The sequence below is a fragment of the Protopterus annectens genome, chromosome 2.part0 (genome assembly GCF_019279795.1).
Source record: "Protopterus annectens isolate FY-2018-M chromosome 2.part0, PAN1.0, whole genome shotgun sequence".
NCBI lineage: Eukaryota > Metazoa > Chordata > Ceratodontiformes > Protopteridae > Protopterus > Protopterus annectens.
The window spans coordinates 1163288513-1163306417 of record NC_056728.1 but is presented as its reverse complement, the minus strand read 5'-3'; the positions used below and the strand labels follow the sequence as shown (position 1 = coordinate 1163306417).

At 38.3% G+C, this 17905-nt stretch overlaps 1 protein-coding gene across 1 annotated transcript; it reads left to right on the top strand.

The window, feature by feature from the left end:
* The first annotated feature begins 862 nt into the window (after positions 1-862).
* LOC122793395 (dentin sialophosphoprotein-like) lies at positions 863-3022 on the top strand. The gene has a single exon (XM_044061373.1). The coding sequence runs from the start codon at positions 888-890 to the stop codon at positions 2196-2198; it is 1311 nt and encodes a 436-aa protein (XP_043917308.1). The 5' UTR covers positions 863-887; the 3' UTR covers positions 2199-3022.
* Positions 3023-17905: the final 14883 nt, after the last annotated feature.

Here is a 17905-nt window from a genome sequence, read left to right as displayed (position 1 = left end):
ATGTTAGTTTGAATTTCTCTGTGTGTGGTAGTAACTCTTTCTTGTTGTACTAATTTATTTGAAGAGTTTTGAAGAATTTTGCTGTTTTTGCTATTACTAACCTATGTACTAATTGTTTTCTTGCTATGTATGTTGATTTTTTACATATGTATTAATTTTTACTTCTGCGGAGCTTTTCTCCTCGGGCCTCTACTGAAAATGGAAATATCTCCAGCTAGACTAGCCCAGTCAACAAATGTAAAATAAAAATGCAAAATAAATATATATATATATATATATATATATATATATATATATATACAGAGAGAGAGAGAGAGAGAGATATACGTTTATAGATATATGTAAATGTGCACAACAATTTTTTTTTCTCATTTATGCAATATGTTTCTGTATTTTTGCAGCAGTTACTACTTCTCTAGAAATTTGCTATTTTTAATATGATTTAATTTTCCTAAGAATAACGTACTACTCATACTAGAAAGACTGTGTGAATGAATTTTTCATTAAGTATTCATTGCAGTAAACATTTCAAAATAATGTAACATTTTGCATTACTTTAATCAGAGTATAAAGCATAATTTTGAGATATATGACTGACCGATGAAAATGACAAGTCATTTATTTCTTTTGCTATATCGTCTAGTATAATACCCCCTTTTTTCTTATTTTAGAGTAACACTGAGAGCACCGAAGAATATCAGTCTGATAACATCATGCATGAGGTTCAGCAGAATCATGACAGCAATCAAAATGAAAACAGTGGTGAAAGTAGTGCGCTCAGTGAAGACAAGGACAGGAATATTGATGACACTGGCAGCAGCCACTTAGAACACATCACTGACAATGTCAATACTAGCTCCAGTGAGAGCAGTAGCAATGAAAGTAGTATGGAGAAGGAAGACAGTGCCAGTCCTGAAGATACCGTATCAATTTCAGAGTCCAGCAGCCAAGAGCAGACTGCAAGCAGCTACACCTCTGCTGATGAAGGCATGCAAGGGGACGACCCATCAGTCTCCTTTGGGGATACAAATGAATTTGATGCTTTAAACTTGGAATTAGTTTGTAATGAAAGTAGTCAGAACACAGGTGACAGTGGAGATGATGGAAGAAGTAGTTATGAACTTTGTAGCTCACATGACGATAGTGAGAAACAAATCAGCAATACACTTGATGGAAGTAAACAAGTAGCAAATGATGATTCAGCCCTTCTAGGTAGTGGACTCACTACTGAGAGCAGCAGTGCGCAACAACAGGCAAATTCATCACTAAGTAGTGAAAGTTCCTCATACGAACATATCACAAGCGAGATGTCAAACAGCAGTAGCAGCAGTTCTGAAGAAAACTTTCAGATTCGACCATCAGCACAGAGAAGCAGCTCAGAAGAAAATAGAAACGGTTTCTCAGATTATAGCAAGTCCTCAGAAAGTGATAGCAGTTCAGAAGAGCATGGTACAAATGCATTTTTCACACTTAGCAGCAGCAGTTCAGAAGAACATCAGAACAGTTCTTCGGAAGAAAGTCACAGCAGTTCTCAAGAAAGTAATAGCCAACTCTTAAATTCTAGCAGTAGCTCAGAGGAGGATCACAGCACCTTCAACAATAACGAAGACAATCTACAACAGCACAAGAAAAAAGTCGTAAATGGAACTGAAAGCAGTTCTGAGGAAATTACTGAAAACAAAGGAAATGATAGCTCAGAAGAGGAGGATCCCACTAAATCTGCAGAAGAAGACAGTGACAGCTCCTCAGAAGAGAGTGACAGTATATCTGAAGAGAGTGATGATAGGAAATACACATTACCTCACAGCAGCTCAGAAGAGAACGGCACTAAATCGTCAAATGATCCAACCAGTTCGCCGGAGGATGTCACCAGATCACAAGAGATCGACATATCGGATGAAGACAGTGATTCCACCGAAAATAGCACTATGTCAGAGGAGAGTCTGTCGAAAGAAGATTCACAGAGTCAGTCCAAAGAAGACAGTGAATCCACAGAGGATATTATAAGTGACTCGAGCGAGTCCAGTGAAAGCGAATCTAATGAACAAGATAGAAAAGCAGACACTGACAGCAGCAGTCTGTCTGAGGAGCAAACAAGGGAGAGTTTTGAAAGTGATTTAAGAAAAATGAAATTGTATGATGATTTTTTGAGCAGGCGCTTAGGAGATGATACTGACTGCCAGGATGGAACCAAGTAAGAAGTCAAGGGAAAGGGTCTGACTGCAGTGTACCATTCCTAAAATGCACTTTGAGGGAACATTTTAGCCATTTTTTTTATTCAACGTCTGGATAAAATATAATCATTGTATAAATATTTATAAAGGACTATGCTGGAAACATATAAAGTGCAAAATATTTTGTCTGTCACTGAGAATTCTCACAATCATTCTGCCTTAGTGTAAACCACTAAAACAGTATTGTTAAAGCATCTTCATACTTGAATAAATTAAATTACATTTTTCTATATATAATTGTTACTATGTCTGGGAGTACATTATAAACAAGCATATTGTTCATTGTATGTTTTAAGGGAGCATTTCATGTTTAAAGTTGAAAACATTATTTCTAACTGGAATTTCATCAGGCTTTTAAGGTAGCACAGGTGAGAAAAATTATATGAATTAAGGAGGACTTTCATTTCAGAATGGAATATATTTTCCAGGTAATATCAGGTTGCCTACTTCAGAGAAATTTATTGAGGTCTGAGCATTCTGCATTTGTCATTATAATTATACCTGTTGTCATTGCTGAACTTCGTTTTGATCACTTGGAAATGTTTGTAACCCTTCCGAAACTGGAACACATTGCAGAACAATCATGTTTCATAAAGTTTTTAAGGATTGTCTTAGAAAAATGACTGCAAGCTTACTCTTATATTTTAGCTTGCATTTGCTTTATGTCTTGTAAAATTTCTTCCATTGAATACTTTTTGAAGAAAACAAAAAGGAGTGTAACACCACAAACATAAAACTGGAACTTTAATACAATTAAAACAAGAACAGGATAAGCGCTTTCGGCATGTGCCTTCCTCAGATCCTGAAAACAATTCCTACACACAACTATTTAAGAACCAGCTAACCAATCTAGTTAAAAGGCAATTAAGCAATTAAAAAATGAGGCAATGAAACATAGCAACACGTACTCCCCATTTGCATAGTACTTAGTAAGTATTGCTATGTTTCATTGCCTCATTTTTTAATCAGGCTGTGAGTGTTGCTTTTTTAATATTATGGTTGTGAACCTGCTATGTTAACATTATGAGCTCTGGGTTTTTAACAGATTCACAAGCTGTGTAATAGTTATGACAGCAGTGTTTTATCTATTTATTTACTATAAGTTTTAGCATGCTATGCTGATTGTTTTTAACAAAATGTAGTTTTGTTCTAAGCTTGGATCTAAGCTATTTTAAAACATGTTTTTGTTACAAGTGCACTATGCAAATGGGGAGTAAGTATTGTTATGTTTCATTGCCTCATTTTTTAATTGCTTAATTGCCTTTTAACTAGATTGGTTAGCTGGCTCTTAAACAGTTCTGTGTAGGAATTGTTTTCAGGGTCTGAGGAAGGCACATGCTGAAAGCGCTTATCCTGTTCTTGTTTTTGTTGTATTAAAGTTCCAGTTTTATGTCTATGGTGTTACACTCCTTTTTTGTTTTCTTCTAATTTGTGTACTGGAACGTTCCTCGGTGGTGCTACTGGATTTTGGTACTGTTGAATACTTTTTGCACATGTGTTTTCCACATTTTGTTTTATTAGGCACAATGTTTATTTTCATGATTGTGTTTTCCAATCTTTTTTTTCCATTTCCATCTCAGTTTATGCAACAATAGCTCTATAATGTCAGGAACAGAACGCACTGTTTGTTAGTTTAAGTAGAAATGTAGTGCAAGCACGATTATTCCCAAAGACACACAGTATAGTGTAAATGATTACTCTAAGCCAAATTAAGTGTGTATTTTTTGAAGTTTGATTTTAGATGGATGGATTGGCCTATACAATGTTAAAAGGTAATATAATATTGTAAAATGATAAATAATATGGTCTTGATAGAGCAGGATTCAGTATATTGTCACTAACCTGCTGCTTTATACAAGCCATTACAAATGAGTGAAATTGTCACTGTAGGCGTTTGTACTGTGTGTGTGTGCGTGTGTGTGTGTGTACTTGTGTGTCTGTGTGTGTGTGTGTGTGTGTGTGTGTGTGTGTGTGTGTGTGTGTGTGTGTGTGTAAGTGGCACAACAGGTAGCACACTCGCCTTTGTGCTCTATTCCCACTTCAGGTGGCTGGATAGCTGACAAGGCAGTGCAGCATTAGGGGGTGCTGTACCCCTGAGTGTTCCATCCTTCGGATGAGATGTTAAACCGAGGTTCTATCTGCTTGAGTAGCTGGTCTCTCAGCTGGATGTAAAGGTCCCAGAACACTCATTGAAAAGGCTAGGGGAAGTTCTCTGATGCCCTGGCCAAATTTACGCTAGTAATGTAAATACCACCTTGGTCTGCCTGAAAAGAGGCTACTAGCCTAGTAAGACCTACTGGGTCAACAAAGGATAAATAAATAAAATAACTATACATGGAAATATGTATGCATCTATACAATACATTGTTTGTGCGTGTGTGTGTGTGTGTGTGTGTGTGTGTGTGTGTGTGTGTGTGTGTATTTGTGTGTGTGTGTGTGTGTGTGTGTGTGTGTGTGTGTGTGTGTGTGTGTGTGTGTGTATGTGTGTGTGTATGTATACAAGCTATCCTCTGTATAGCTAGATAGTGAGACTGATTTTTATATATACGAGACTTTAACTGTATAATAAAATGATTATTTGTGTGGATAAGTTGATAGATAGATAGATAGATAGATAGATAGATAGATAGATAGATAGATAGATAGATAGATAGATAGATAGCTGTTTTTATAAAACTTTAGCTGTACAGTAAATTAATCATCTATGGACAACCACATTTTCCAATATGTGTCTATGTGTGTATTTTTTTACAAAATGCTGGCTGTACACCAAAATAACCATTTATGAACTATCATATGCTTCAATGTGTGATATGCCTGTATGAAATACCTCACTAGTCTCTTCTTTTTTAATAAAACATTGAACAAAAAAGTGGGAACAAGTCATTCATTCATGCACCTTTATACAGCAGATACACTTTATTGAAGTTTCTTTCTCTAGTTGTTTAAAGTATGTGTTTCATATCTGCATATCACAGAATAAACCCTTTTGGCACCAGGTAAGCTCAATCAATATCTTTCATGCAAGGCATTTTCATTTGGTAAGCTAACATTAATTGATATTAAATGTTTTCTTACAAGGTGTAATTTTTCAAAATAATATTTATTTAGTTGTAACATATTATTCTCTTAAATGATGTACTTGCTTGACATAAATGTTTGAATCCCTTACAGAGCATAAATCTATGTAGCATAATATTAAAGTAGATTACAAATGCAAAGCAAAAAAAGTCAGCATTATGTGATTGTGTCATTGTGTTATTGTATTACAACGATGGAGTAAACTGCACAATGTTATTGTAAATTAGAGAAATCTGTGCTTTACTGGAATTGGGAGTATGATAACCATAGGATTGCTATTAAACCAGATGAGGAGCTGATATAAGTTCATGATGAGAAAACAACACTATACGCTCATACATGTAGAAATTCAAACATGTCTAGGGAACCTTTTGCAACTTGCAGCCTTGGATCTTGCCTCATGATATCATATAGGGAATGGTTTCCACCATTTTAAGACACTGTGGAAAATGTGAAAAGAAGGATCTATAGGCACTGTATGGTAGACCAATAGAACTACAAGAAAGAAGTAAAGCGATAGTTTGATATGCCTATTCGGTACAAAAGTGGTGAGGAGAGCAATCCAGCCTTAAAGAGATACAGAATCAAAACCAGAAGGAGGGACTTAACATAGATGCTACAACTGGGACTAGAATCTGGTTGTGGTTAGATGGTAAAAAGTATCATGTGTATCACAAAGAATCTGTCCCAGTGATGGAACAACTGACACCAAATACTATAAGAGATGGCAGTCTAAGAACCAAAGGTGAACTGATCGAAAACTCTGAAGCAATTTAGTACAAGACTAATGCTGCCTAAAGACTTAAAAAAAGTGAGCACCCAGTGTGTTTTATCATTTGAAAATAACTAATGCTGAAAAGAGGTATTTGATCATAAAGAAGGAGCAATTCGCTATGAAGTATGCTTTGCCGCCTACATCAACTTACTCATATGTTCTTACCGTATCTCTAACCCAGCCTGATATATTACATTACTAAAACCTTTTTGCTATCTATAACACTAAGCAAGACAGACAAACACAGGCATGCACACGTATCAACACACATACACACACAACACACATGTTACAAATATAGAGTTTATCTTGGGGTTGTACCCTTTATGTTCAGGGCAAAGATAGTCAAAAGCACTACTACTTTCCCAGTGTCTCCATAACACTTTACATTGCATGAATTATTTCACTGTTATCACATCACAAGTTTATTATGTCACCATTGCAACAGGGTATAACATCTTCCAAAACATACTTTAGATTTCTATCTGGGCAATAGAGTTGTCTTTCTTATTTGTTCACATGGAGACATACCCATGACCTTTTCTATCACAGTTTTTGCCTATAAGCATGCTGCCCCTTTACAAAGGTAACCATGTTATCAGAATTCAACAGCCCCTGCAGCTCCCTCCTACCCACTAATATGTCACACTTGATTAATTTGGCAGTTGCAGAGTAACAAAATGAGTTTAAACCATTTTACCAGAGGTCCTACCATGATCCTTAAATGTATGTATTTATGTAATGTTTGTTAACCAAGGAAGTGGGGAAGTCAAGGACCCTTTTCAGCCATGGTCTGGTCCAGATAGGCAAATAAAGAGTAGAGGCACAAACAAAAGCACATTGTTTGAAAGATCAGAGTAAGAAATGTACACACTTTAGAAGTGGTAGCATATAACAGAAACATATAGACATAATATAAAGTAAACGATCACATATAGATATAATACAAAGAAAGTTCCCGTACCTCTCAACTTCTTACTGCAAGAAATCTGGACAAAGCCTGACAAAATGGGTGAACAAAGGCCCAAAAATAGGGACACATTTTAAATATTGCTCTTATAAACTTGGAAAATTGTTAGAATAACAGAATTTGAATTACCATACATTTTTCTGAAGGATATAAAGTCTGAAACACAAATGATTCTCATTATTTGTTGATTTTAATCCTTAAATCATCCCAGTGATTTGTCAAGAAAACACAATTTTTATGAGGAATAGACCAAAAATATGAGGCAAAAATCTAGACATTCTGCACAAATCTGTACAGTTGAGAGGTATGAAGGAACAATTAACAGTTATAGAATACAGGTTTTTGTAGTAGCAAATATACAGAAAGTATATAATTTAGATATAAAAAAAATGAGAGAAAGAAAACGTCTAACAATGCAAGTGTTCCTTTCCTTCCTCATTAAAAATGGCTGACCAGGTATCCATGTAGAAAAGTAAGCATAGCCTTAATAACAACTATAGATGGGAGGAGAAGGTAGTGGGGTAGTAAACCCTTATATCTGAATAATTACATTTGTTTACCTTGACTAAATGGCCATGAAAAGATATCTTGAATAGCTTAAGATTGTGTATTTGCTTAACAGAGCACATAATTCCAGTATGTAATAGCAATTGTAAAGACTTACCTCTCTCGGGTAGCAAGAGCAAACAGAGGCCTTAGAAGTTGTAGAGAGTTTATGATGTATAAGAAGTAGGCTAGGTTCTACATAATTTACATGTTTCTCAATATGTTTAACATTAATGTTAAAATTAACATTGATGCTGTAGAAGTTAGCAATGTGGTCTCTTTTCCCACATTTAAAACAAAGTATATGTGCAGCTGATCCCTTCAATTTAGCAAAGGACTTTTCTGCCACTGTAAGCAATTCCTCTTCATAAAGTTATTCATGGCATAAGATCGTACTGTACCAGAGTAACAAAACTTTTGAGAATTTTTTGTATTAGATGGACTCAGCCACATGGTAATTATGACTTGCTGTACCTGTTTAAATCTATTAACCACCAATATACCTATCATTGCTTCCTTACTATTATGACCTTCAGGTCTAACCATTAAGATACTATGTTTAATTCAGATGTGTCGACTCTTACCATTCTGCTTTAGAAAAACTTCTACTCATGAAATTTGTGAACTTGGATCTCCCCTGTGACCCCTGCTCAAGCAAATAAGCCTTACTTTCCCATACTCTTTGAAGATTGTTCTTTTCCTAAATATGAAATCATAGAGGGGATCTTCCATCAGCTGTGCAGAAAGTATCCAAGATCAACTGGCTCAGTGCCATCCCCCTTCTCTAGTGAGCCATTAAAAACAACTATGTAAGCCTAGAAATCCACTTCTCAGATTAGCACCTTCAGCAGTGGCATGGCTCTGGGTGATGCAATGCATTCTTGCAGCGACTACCATTCCCTCAACAGGAGTAATCATTTACAGGAGTTCCTCCACACTGACCATCTTGTCAGCAATGCAAGATTTGGTGGTCTCTCTCATTAACATGGCACAGGTTTGTGAAACAGATATTCAGAGACACAGCTCAAGGACAAATGGTAGGTATGCACTCCTAAAATTACATTTTGAACCTTGAGATACAATGCAGCCACCAGAAGCGAGCATGCTGCCTCAGACTGTACCACAAACTACAACACAGTAATGGAAAGAGGTATGCTTAAGTACTAGTTACTACTGCATGGTGCAGTATAGCACTTAACCCAATAAAGGCTTTTTCAGCAGCACAGACTACATAAAAAAGAGGACAGATAATTATAAAGACTCCTTGTTACTTGACAGTAAAGCTTTGGCTATGCTACATTTGAAGCCTTATTCTTCACCAAATTGCAAAATTAATGTAGCTGACTGGATAGTCTTTGTTATAAAAGGAGTTTTATTTTTGAGAACTTAAATAAAAACCTGATTTTGGCAAAGATCAAAACAGTGGCTCAAACTAAATAAAAGTAATGTACAGTGCCTTGCAGAAACTCAGGTGCTAGATACAAACAGAACAAATACATAGACTGTTGTTCAGGCATTTTTCTAGGCAACAGGAATCAGGACAATCCCTTGGCAAAAAGTCCTTGGTAAAAACTTTTATTCTCAAGAGCCCATTTTCTGGATCTCCATCTAGTTCTCTTAACAAATCCAGACTCCTCTGGTTCTTCTCTGACTTCTGATTTGGGGTATACAGCTCCTTGAATTTATCTCATTAAAGCCTTCTAATACCTCCAGGTGTTTCTCTTGTTACATCCTACTGACGCATATAGATGTTGAATATTACCTATTCATATTTACAATATTAATAATTCCAAAATGATGCTGCATACAAGTTATTGAAAGATTACAGCTTAAAAATTGCATAACGTTGAATGCAACTGCACTAATACTTGACCTCTGTCTAGTGCAGATAAAGACATATTAATGTATGATTATATAATATTTATTTATTTTATCACACATTTCATATTTCTCTAAATATTGGTACAAAAAACTGGCACAGACAGAACTGTTTAGCCATTATTGAAAACTCTCGGCTAGATGAGAGCTTGTATGTAACTTGAGCAGTTGCTTAAGTACTGTAAGCTGTTTACAAAATATTACAAACATAATGTGTTTAATGTGACTTATAAAATCCAGTTTAAGACTAAAAACCTAAATAATAGTGCTTCTATAAAATAGCTTGTGCTGAAGAGTTTGCCATTTACAGTTCTTTAGAAACGTCTATGGCTCCAGAGATACAAGCATATGTTTGAAATGTGAGAACATAATCTGATTTTATCAAAAAAAAAAAAAAAAAAACTTATGCTCAGCCCATTGGAAGTTAACATTGCAAACTTCCAGAGATCTTCTGGAGGGAATAAAACTGACACCTGTGTCTAATTAGAAGTGTTACCCTGACTTCCCCTTAAAGGGGAAGCTGCGATACACATAGTTATTGCAAATAGTATTAGCATAACTCATGAAAATAAGCATCCACAAATTTCATTGGTGAAAACCACCATGCAATGTTTGTACACATATATTTATATATATATATATATATATATATATATATATATATATATATATATATATATATTTATATATATATATATATATTTATATATATACACACACACACACACACACACACACACACACATATAAACATATGGGTCCACTTTGTAATTTCGAAATACTGAAATCTCGAAATTCAGTATTTTGAAACCACAAAGCCGAAAACCCAATCGCAACTCACAAACTCGAAAACACACAACCGCAAAATTCAAAATCTCGTAACTACGCTACACATACAGCACACACATATACACAAAACTCTCCCCCACAATCAAACAAACTGATCGAAGCTACATATAAGCAGGGGGGCAAGCCCCCCTGCACCCCCATGTGGGGGGCTGCATCCCCCCACCCCCCTACTTATATATTCTAACTCCGAGATCGTACAAATAGAAACACAAATGGAATTCATACACACACATCTTACAGTCCCTCAGACACACAAATAACAGTCAGAACACACACTTACACAGACTAAACCCCTAATCAACATACTCACACATGCAAAGTTACCAAAATTAAACCCAAACATCCACACACCGTACCGCCGGAAGCAGGAATTCAAAATATCTGTGCTTCGGTATTTTGAATTTCGTGCTTCTGCCAGTTTTGAAAATGTGAGTTTGCGGCTTTGTAGGCTCGAAATACTGAATTTCGAGATTTCAGCATTTTGAAATTACAAAGTGGACCCAATATATATATATATATATATATATATATATATATATATATATATATATATATATATATATATATATATATATATATATACTGTGTGTGTGTGTAAAAAAAGTATCATCATCATAAAGCTTTTCCCCATTTTCTACACGGGGTCAGAGTGTCGTATCAACTGTTGCTATCTCTTGATTCTCTTCCATTCCCCAACATCCTTCAACAGACATCATCGTTTCCTCTTGCCTTTTTCGTTTCTCTCCCAAAGCTTCTACACAACATTGTCTTCTGCTTCCCTGTACCGGTGTTTGAACCTCGTATCTCTTTCCTTTTTCTGCAATTGGAGCTAGTTTGGCTTCAGCTGTTATGTCATCAGTTCTTCATCTGTCCCAGTGTGTGCATCCTACCATCGATCACATGCACTTCATCTGCATTACCTCCAGCTTCTTCAGCTGCGCTGCCTTCATTGCCCAGGTGTCTGCAGCATACAGAAGTCCTGACTACAAGTCTGTTTTGTAACACCGTACTTTTCACATTCTTTGGCATTCTTCTGTCACACACACTACCTGTGCCAGATGTATGCAGCCCCTCTGATTCTAGCCTTGACCTCATCATTAAGACTTTCCCTCTTGTCAACCACGCCTCCCATATACTTGAAGCTTTCAGACATTTTTTTCTCTTCTATCTCAATTTTCATCTTCTTCTGAGTCCCTCATTTGCTGCCATTACAACTGTCTTGTTTGTACTGTTTCATCCTTTGTGTCTTCAGGTTTGCATTCAATCTCTTATCATTTACTGAAGCTTCTGTTCAGAGTCTGCTTGAAATCCCACAATGTCTGCTTACAGCAGTTTTGTTGATCTGTCGCCTCTGATGTGTTTGCTAATGTATTCCATCACCAGTATGAATAGCAGTGGTCTCAGAGCTGAACCCAGATACCCACTCACTCCCACTCGGTATGCCTCTGTGAGTTAGAATATTGTTTGTTCTTATGTTATTGGGTCTTTGTATATATCCTGCACTAATTCTACTAGTGTTACTGGGACGTCAGACCATCTTAGGATTGCCAGATCAGCTTTCTTGAGACCATGTCATATGCTTAGGTGGTCTCTGTCCTTATCTCCTTGTATCTTTATATTTTGCTTCTTCCACACTATTGGTTTCACTGCAAACATTGGGTCAATTGTGCTGCATCATGATCTGAATCTGAACTGCTCACCTCCCATCTTACATTTACTACTCTGTGTTTGCATTTATCATTCACCCTCTCCAGCACTTTCATGCAGTGTGACAGGAGTGTGACACCCCTATACTGCACACAGTTGTGAATGTCCCCTTTTTAAGTACACTGGCACCAGTATGCTTATTTTCCAGTCTTCAGCTATATGTCTTTGTATCCATACTGCTATGAGTACCCTCAGGAGCTATTTCTCCCTTAGCTCACCCAATATATTGATCAAATCTGTAAGGACTTTATCTGAGCCTGCTGCTTTCCTTGACTTCATTTTCATTGGGGCTGTTCTTACTTCTTCTAGGGAAGGCTTTTCTTCCTCTTTCACTGTATGCTGTCTGTGGGCAGTATACCTTCTGTGGGATTTTCTTCATTCAGAAGCTGCTGGAAGTTCTCCTTTGATCTGCCTTTGATGTCATGTGGACAACTGAGCAGGTTGTTACTGGTATCCCTTGTTGACTAGTGTCACCATCTTCCTTGTTTTCTCTTTATCTTGCAACCTGATACAGTTTCTTTGTGCCATCTTCTGAGTTACTTTCCTCAAGGTGGTAGAGTGCCTCTGATGCCTTGTTCTTTGTTATTGTGACTGCTCTCTTAGCCTCTTTGTCAGCCAACCAGTATTCCTTCTTAGTCTGGTCCTTTACTTCTATCATCCTCTTTTCCCTGCACTTTTGTCTTCTTTTGATAACTTCCTGGACTTCTGCGTTCCACCACTAACCTACATTATGTGCCTTGTTTCCATACCTGACTTGGCTGCTTACCTGTTCTTAGTCTTCTCACATGCTGTTTTAAGCTGCTGTCATTCTTCTTCAGCTCCATCTATTACCCCTTCTTCCTGAGGCGCTAGATCCTTGAGTATTTCCTCAAACTCTTGCCCTTTCTCTCCAGTCAACTTCTAGGTCTTCTGCCTGGTCGCTGTTGACCCTAGAGTCTTCTCTGACCACTGCTTGCAGCGGATTGTGGCCACCAGTTGTTTATGCTGTGGGAAGACTGTGGATGACTTTGCATTCGTTCATTCTACCCAAGTACCCTTTCCTTACTGGGAGGATGTCTACCTGAGTTGCATGTTGGCCACTCTTGTATATGATCTTGTGACTCTGTCTCATGGTGAACCATGTGTTGGGCACCATTAAGCCATTTATTAGGGAGAAGGTGAGAATTGCCTTTCTTTCTTTATTCCTGTTATTCCCGGCATTTCTCTTATCCTGTTTTATCTGTCTCAGTATGACCATTCAGGTCCTCCTTATTAACACCGACTCATTCTGTCATGCTTTACCCAGTACGCCATGCAAGTGATGCTTGAACGCACTATTTTCCTCACCATTACAACACTGCAGTGGGAAATAGGCAGTCATTCTGAATACTGCCCTCTCTTTTACCTGAATTCTGATTGCCATGAATCTATCACTAATTGTGATGACATCCATCCCTGTCTCCAAAGAAATTTCCCTTAACACAAATACCCATGCCCATTTTTGGCGACATTAGTCAGTATGACCAAATCACCTTGGGAGAGTCTTTACACCATTAAGTGGCTAACCCTGACATAGCTCGCAGTCTGTGATCCATGTTCTTCCATCTAGAGGATGCTGCATATCACAGTTGATGCCTAAAGCGGTTGGTCTGCATAACTTTTCCCTGATAGGCACGTAGAATCTTTGCTGCTGTTCATGACTGCATTCATTTTGGGTGAGCTTGAGGAGGAAATACCCAGCATGTTTTGGGAAGAGGGAAGTACCCCACAGAGGCATGGGAAGAACATGCACACTCTAAACAGGCATTGGTCGCAGGTCAGAATCAAACCCTGTACCTTGTCTTATATATACATGTATGTATGCATGTTCATAGGATCATAGGCTCATAAGTGATTACTAGGCTAATGACCTATGGGGCCCTTTTAAAGCCTATCCTTACTTCCCCCATGTATCTGTCAAGTTGATATTCTGGGACTGTTTTATGGGGTATATGTAGATTTGGATATGGGTGGTGGTCAGGCATTTACAGGCTGCCTCTATCTATTAGAGAGATAGGTGCCAGATGAGGGCAGATTTCCAGTTCCCCACCAAATGGTCCAGGTAATGTTTGAATTGGGTTAGGGAAGACATCTGCATGACATGGATGGGAACCCTGTTCCAGGGAAGGGGTAGTCTCTGAGACATATACCCGTCCCTTCAGCATGTCTTATTTATGTTGCAGGCAGAGTTTAGGTCCCTAAATGGGGTAATTCTGATGTTATTAGTTTTGTGTATGTGCAGCAGGTCCATCAGAGTGGGATCAGAGGATACTTTGTAGTCCAGACATAGCTCACCTCTCAGCAGCCTGTTGGACACCGAGTACTAAGACATGGCTTTGAGATAGTCTGCATAGGTCATGTTGTTTATGCGCTGTATTCTTTTTGTAAGAACCTCTGTGGATGCTCCATTTGTTGCCTATGCCTTGGCAGGAACATAGTAAAGGGGGTTTGTAATCATTGATTAGTCTGATGAGGGCTCAGTACAGAGGAACAGTGACATCCTCAGACCTAGATGCCATACCCTTGTTTATATGTTGAGTGACATAGAATGATGCCCACACCACAGTAGACACATGATGGTCAAAGAGCAGGGTACTTTCTACATGTCATCCCAAATCTCTGACCAGTGGGTGCACTCCTAGGAGTGTTTTGCCAATTTAATAGTTTCCAGGGGTAGCTATCTTCCCAAAGGATACTACTATGCATTTCTTGGCATTGAGTTTTAAACTGTGGCTCTGTAACTAGTTATTTGTCTGTGTTAGGCCTTCTTGGAGGGTATTTGTGTCACTGGGGGATTCTATGACAATATCCAGTTTGTAGTCATCTGCAAACTTGGTCAGAGAGAGGTCCTTGATGTTGGCCTTGACCTCAGAGAAGCAGATGGCAAAAAGGAGTGGTCCGAGTCCTGAGGCACCCCGTTAGTGATTGGACACTTTGTGGAAGTAGACTCACCTATTCTAACTTCTTGGGTCCTGTCTGTGAGCCATCTGGCTTTCCAGTGGATGACATAAAGGTTAATACCTAATTTCATGAGTTTGTCAACAATGCCCAAGTAAGAAAGCTTTGGCCAGGTCAAGGTAGGCAGTATGCACTGTTTTTCCCTCATCCATTGCTTTGTTGACTTTCTCAAAGACATCCATCAGACTGAGTTGGAATAACCTGCCTTCATAAAATCAAACTGGGCTGGATCCTGTGAATGAAGGTTTCTTACATCACTGTATATTATTTCCATGAAAATTCTTTAAATGGTCTTGAATCTGAGACTAGTCTGGCCTATAGGTCTTCAACTAGCTGGGTGTGTAGTTGGCTTGCCCTTATGTAGAGCGATGCCAGTTACAGTTCCATTCACTTGTCACAAAGCCTGTCTGGAGCCTATGGTTAAGTAGTAATTCTAGTGGTCCTGACAGGTCATGCTTCATGCAATTAAGGAGGCATTCTGAGCTATCAGAGCTCACTGATGCAGTGTTCTTGGCTTGGAGAGTGCAGTGGGGACCTCTTCCCAAGTGATAGTTACAAGAATTATAAATGAGAGGGCATCTGCAGGGGAGGGGTGGAGTAAAATTGGAGCTAAATTTGTCATCCAATAGATTTGCTCAGTCTTCCAGCTCAGTACAGGGGGCTCCATTAACATTTAGTTTGGCACGACTGAATAAAGCTGAATTAGTCTTGAGACTGCCTTTGGTCTAGGAGGCTATTTTTACCTCAAACTTAACTTTGGTAGACTTAATTAGCTTCCTAAGTTGCTTGTTTAGATTAATGAGGGAGTTTTTATCTTGCTAGGCATTATGATTCCTAATTTTTTGCCATGATTTTCTTTCTTTTGTTATACAGCCTATTGATGCTGGGATTCCACCAGGGTTGCTTGTTTTTTGAGTTTGTCAGGTGCTTTTACCCGGTAGGAATAGCTGCCACAGTGCAGCTGTTAACATAATTGTACAGGGCTTCTGTGAACAACTCCAAATAATGAAACATCAAAAGTTGTAAACGGAACAAACAAACTGCTGAAAACACAAGGCAATCCCAATGGCGAAAAAAGCAGGAAACAGTTGATTCACTCTATCGATTTAATATAGAATAAAGACACAGTATACATGAAGAGCTTTTCATCTCGTAGATACAAAGACTTCTTCAGATGTAAAAAGCCACATTTAAAAATGTTTTAAATACCAGTAATACCTAGTCATGTGGTCCCAGTCCACCCAATAGAGATTACTCGTGAGTAAAACTTTTAAATTAAGGTGACAAAACACAAAAGCACTTATCACCACAAATTTTACTACATGGTACACAACGGATTGGTACCTAGTACCATCACTACTTATAAAAACAACAAAAATGTGTGTAAATAATTGTAGTTTAACCTACGTTCCTGTGTGTTCACATATAAAATTTAACCATGTTTTTCTGAGAAAACTCATTTTATAAAAGATTACCTAATGGTCTAAAAATCTACTGTTTAAAATAAACCCATACATACTGCATGCCAAAACACATAGACATAGCTACCTAGTGCATCTTTAAATCAATTACTACATTTCTGTTGCTGGTGCCCATTTACCTTTCCAGAGCCTTAAGCTTGAGCACACTGGCAATAGTACACATTTCATTTAATCTTGGGTAATTATATGCATTCATTAAAATCTGCCAGTATAACTCTCTGACTTCCAGCAAGAGAGTACTAGGACCCCCTCTTGGGTCATATGGAATTTGGTCTATTTAGTCTATAATTCCGGTAATCACGGCCACACAGGTAGAAATCTCACTCTTCAAAGCTAAGAATACAGCATCCATGGGACCAGATGACATCCCAGGCTGTGTACCACACGAACTACAAAATGAACTGGCACCTCACCTAAGTGCCATGTTTAATCATAGCCTCACCTCAGGCTTCATGCCCACTGAGTGGCGCACAGCTACAGTTATCTCACTTCACAAGGGGGGATCCACCTTGGATCCAGGGAACTACCGCTCCATCAGTCTGACGAGCTTGATCTGCAAGGCCATGGAATGTATTATCATGGAACTTATAAACAAAGACATTGGCAACCTTCAAACACTGGATCCCACCCAATTTGGGTTTGTGAAGGGCCGATCTTGTCTCCTCAGTCTCCAGAGCTGTGGACGAGGGTAAGGTGGTCCACACAGCCTATCTGGACCTTGCCAAGGCCTTCAACACCATCCCCCACTCTGGAATCATAGATAAACTTACCAAGCTGGGCATTAATCCCTACATCACCCAATGGGTTGCTAACTGGCTTACTGATAGAACCCACACTGTAAAAGTAGCCAACTCCAAATCCAGCTCCAGATAAGTGACAAGTGGAGTACCTCAGGGTTCAGTCCTAGGACTGCTCTTGTTTGGCATCTACTTCTCTGAAGTACAGGCCAACACTAAGGGACTCTGGCTAACAAAGTTCGCAGATGACTGCAAACTGGGAGCCATTATTGAATCCCAAAATGATGTGGATATTCTATAAAAGGGCCTTACAGAAACAGATGTTTGGTGCCAGAGCCATGGGTTCAAGCTCAGTGCCAAGAAATGTATAGTTATTCCCTTTGGGAAAAAACATGTACCCATGAATTACCACATAGGTGGCAGTACACTAAACACTGAAAGTGTGATAAGAGACTTACAGACACAGGTGGACAGTGGTCTCACCTTCGATAACCACATTGCCACAACAGTCAGGAAATACTTCTATGTGGCACACCTCATCACTAAGGGCTTTTCATCCAGAAAAAAGGAGGTCATTATCCCTCATTAGACCCATTATAGAATACAACACCCCATTTGGTATGTACCTGTCAAGACATCTGCAACAATTGGAAAGGCCACAGAAATACCTC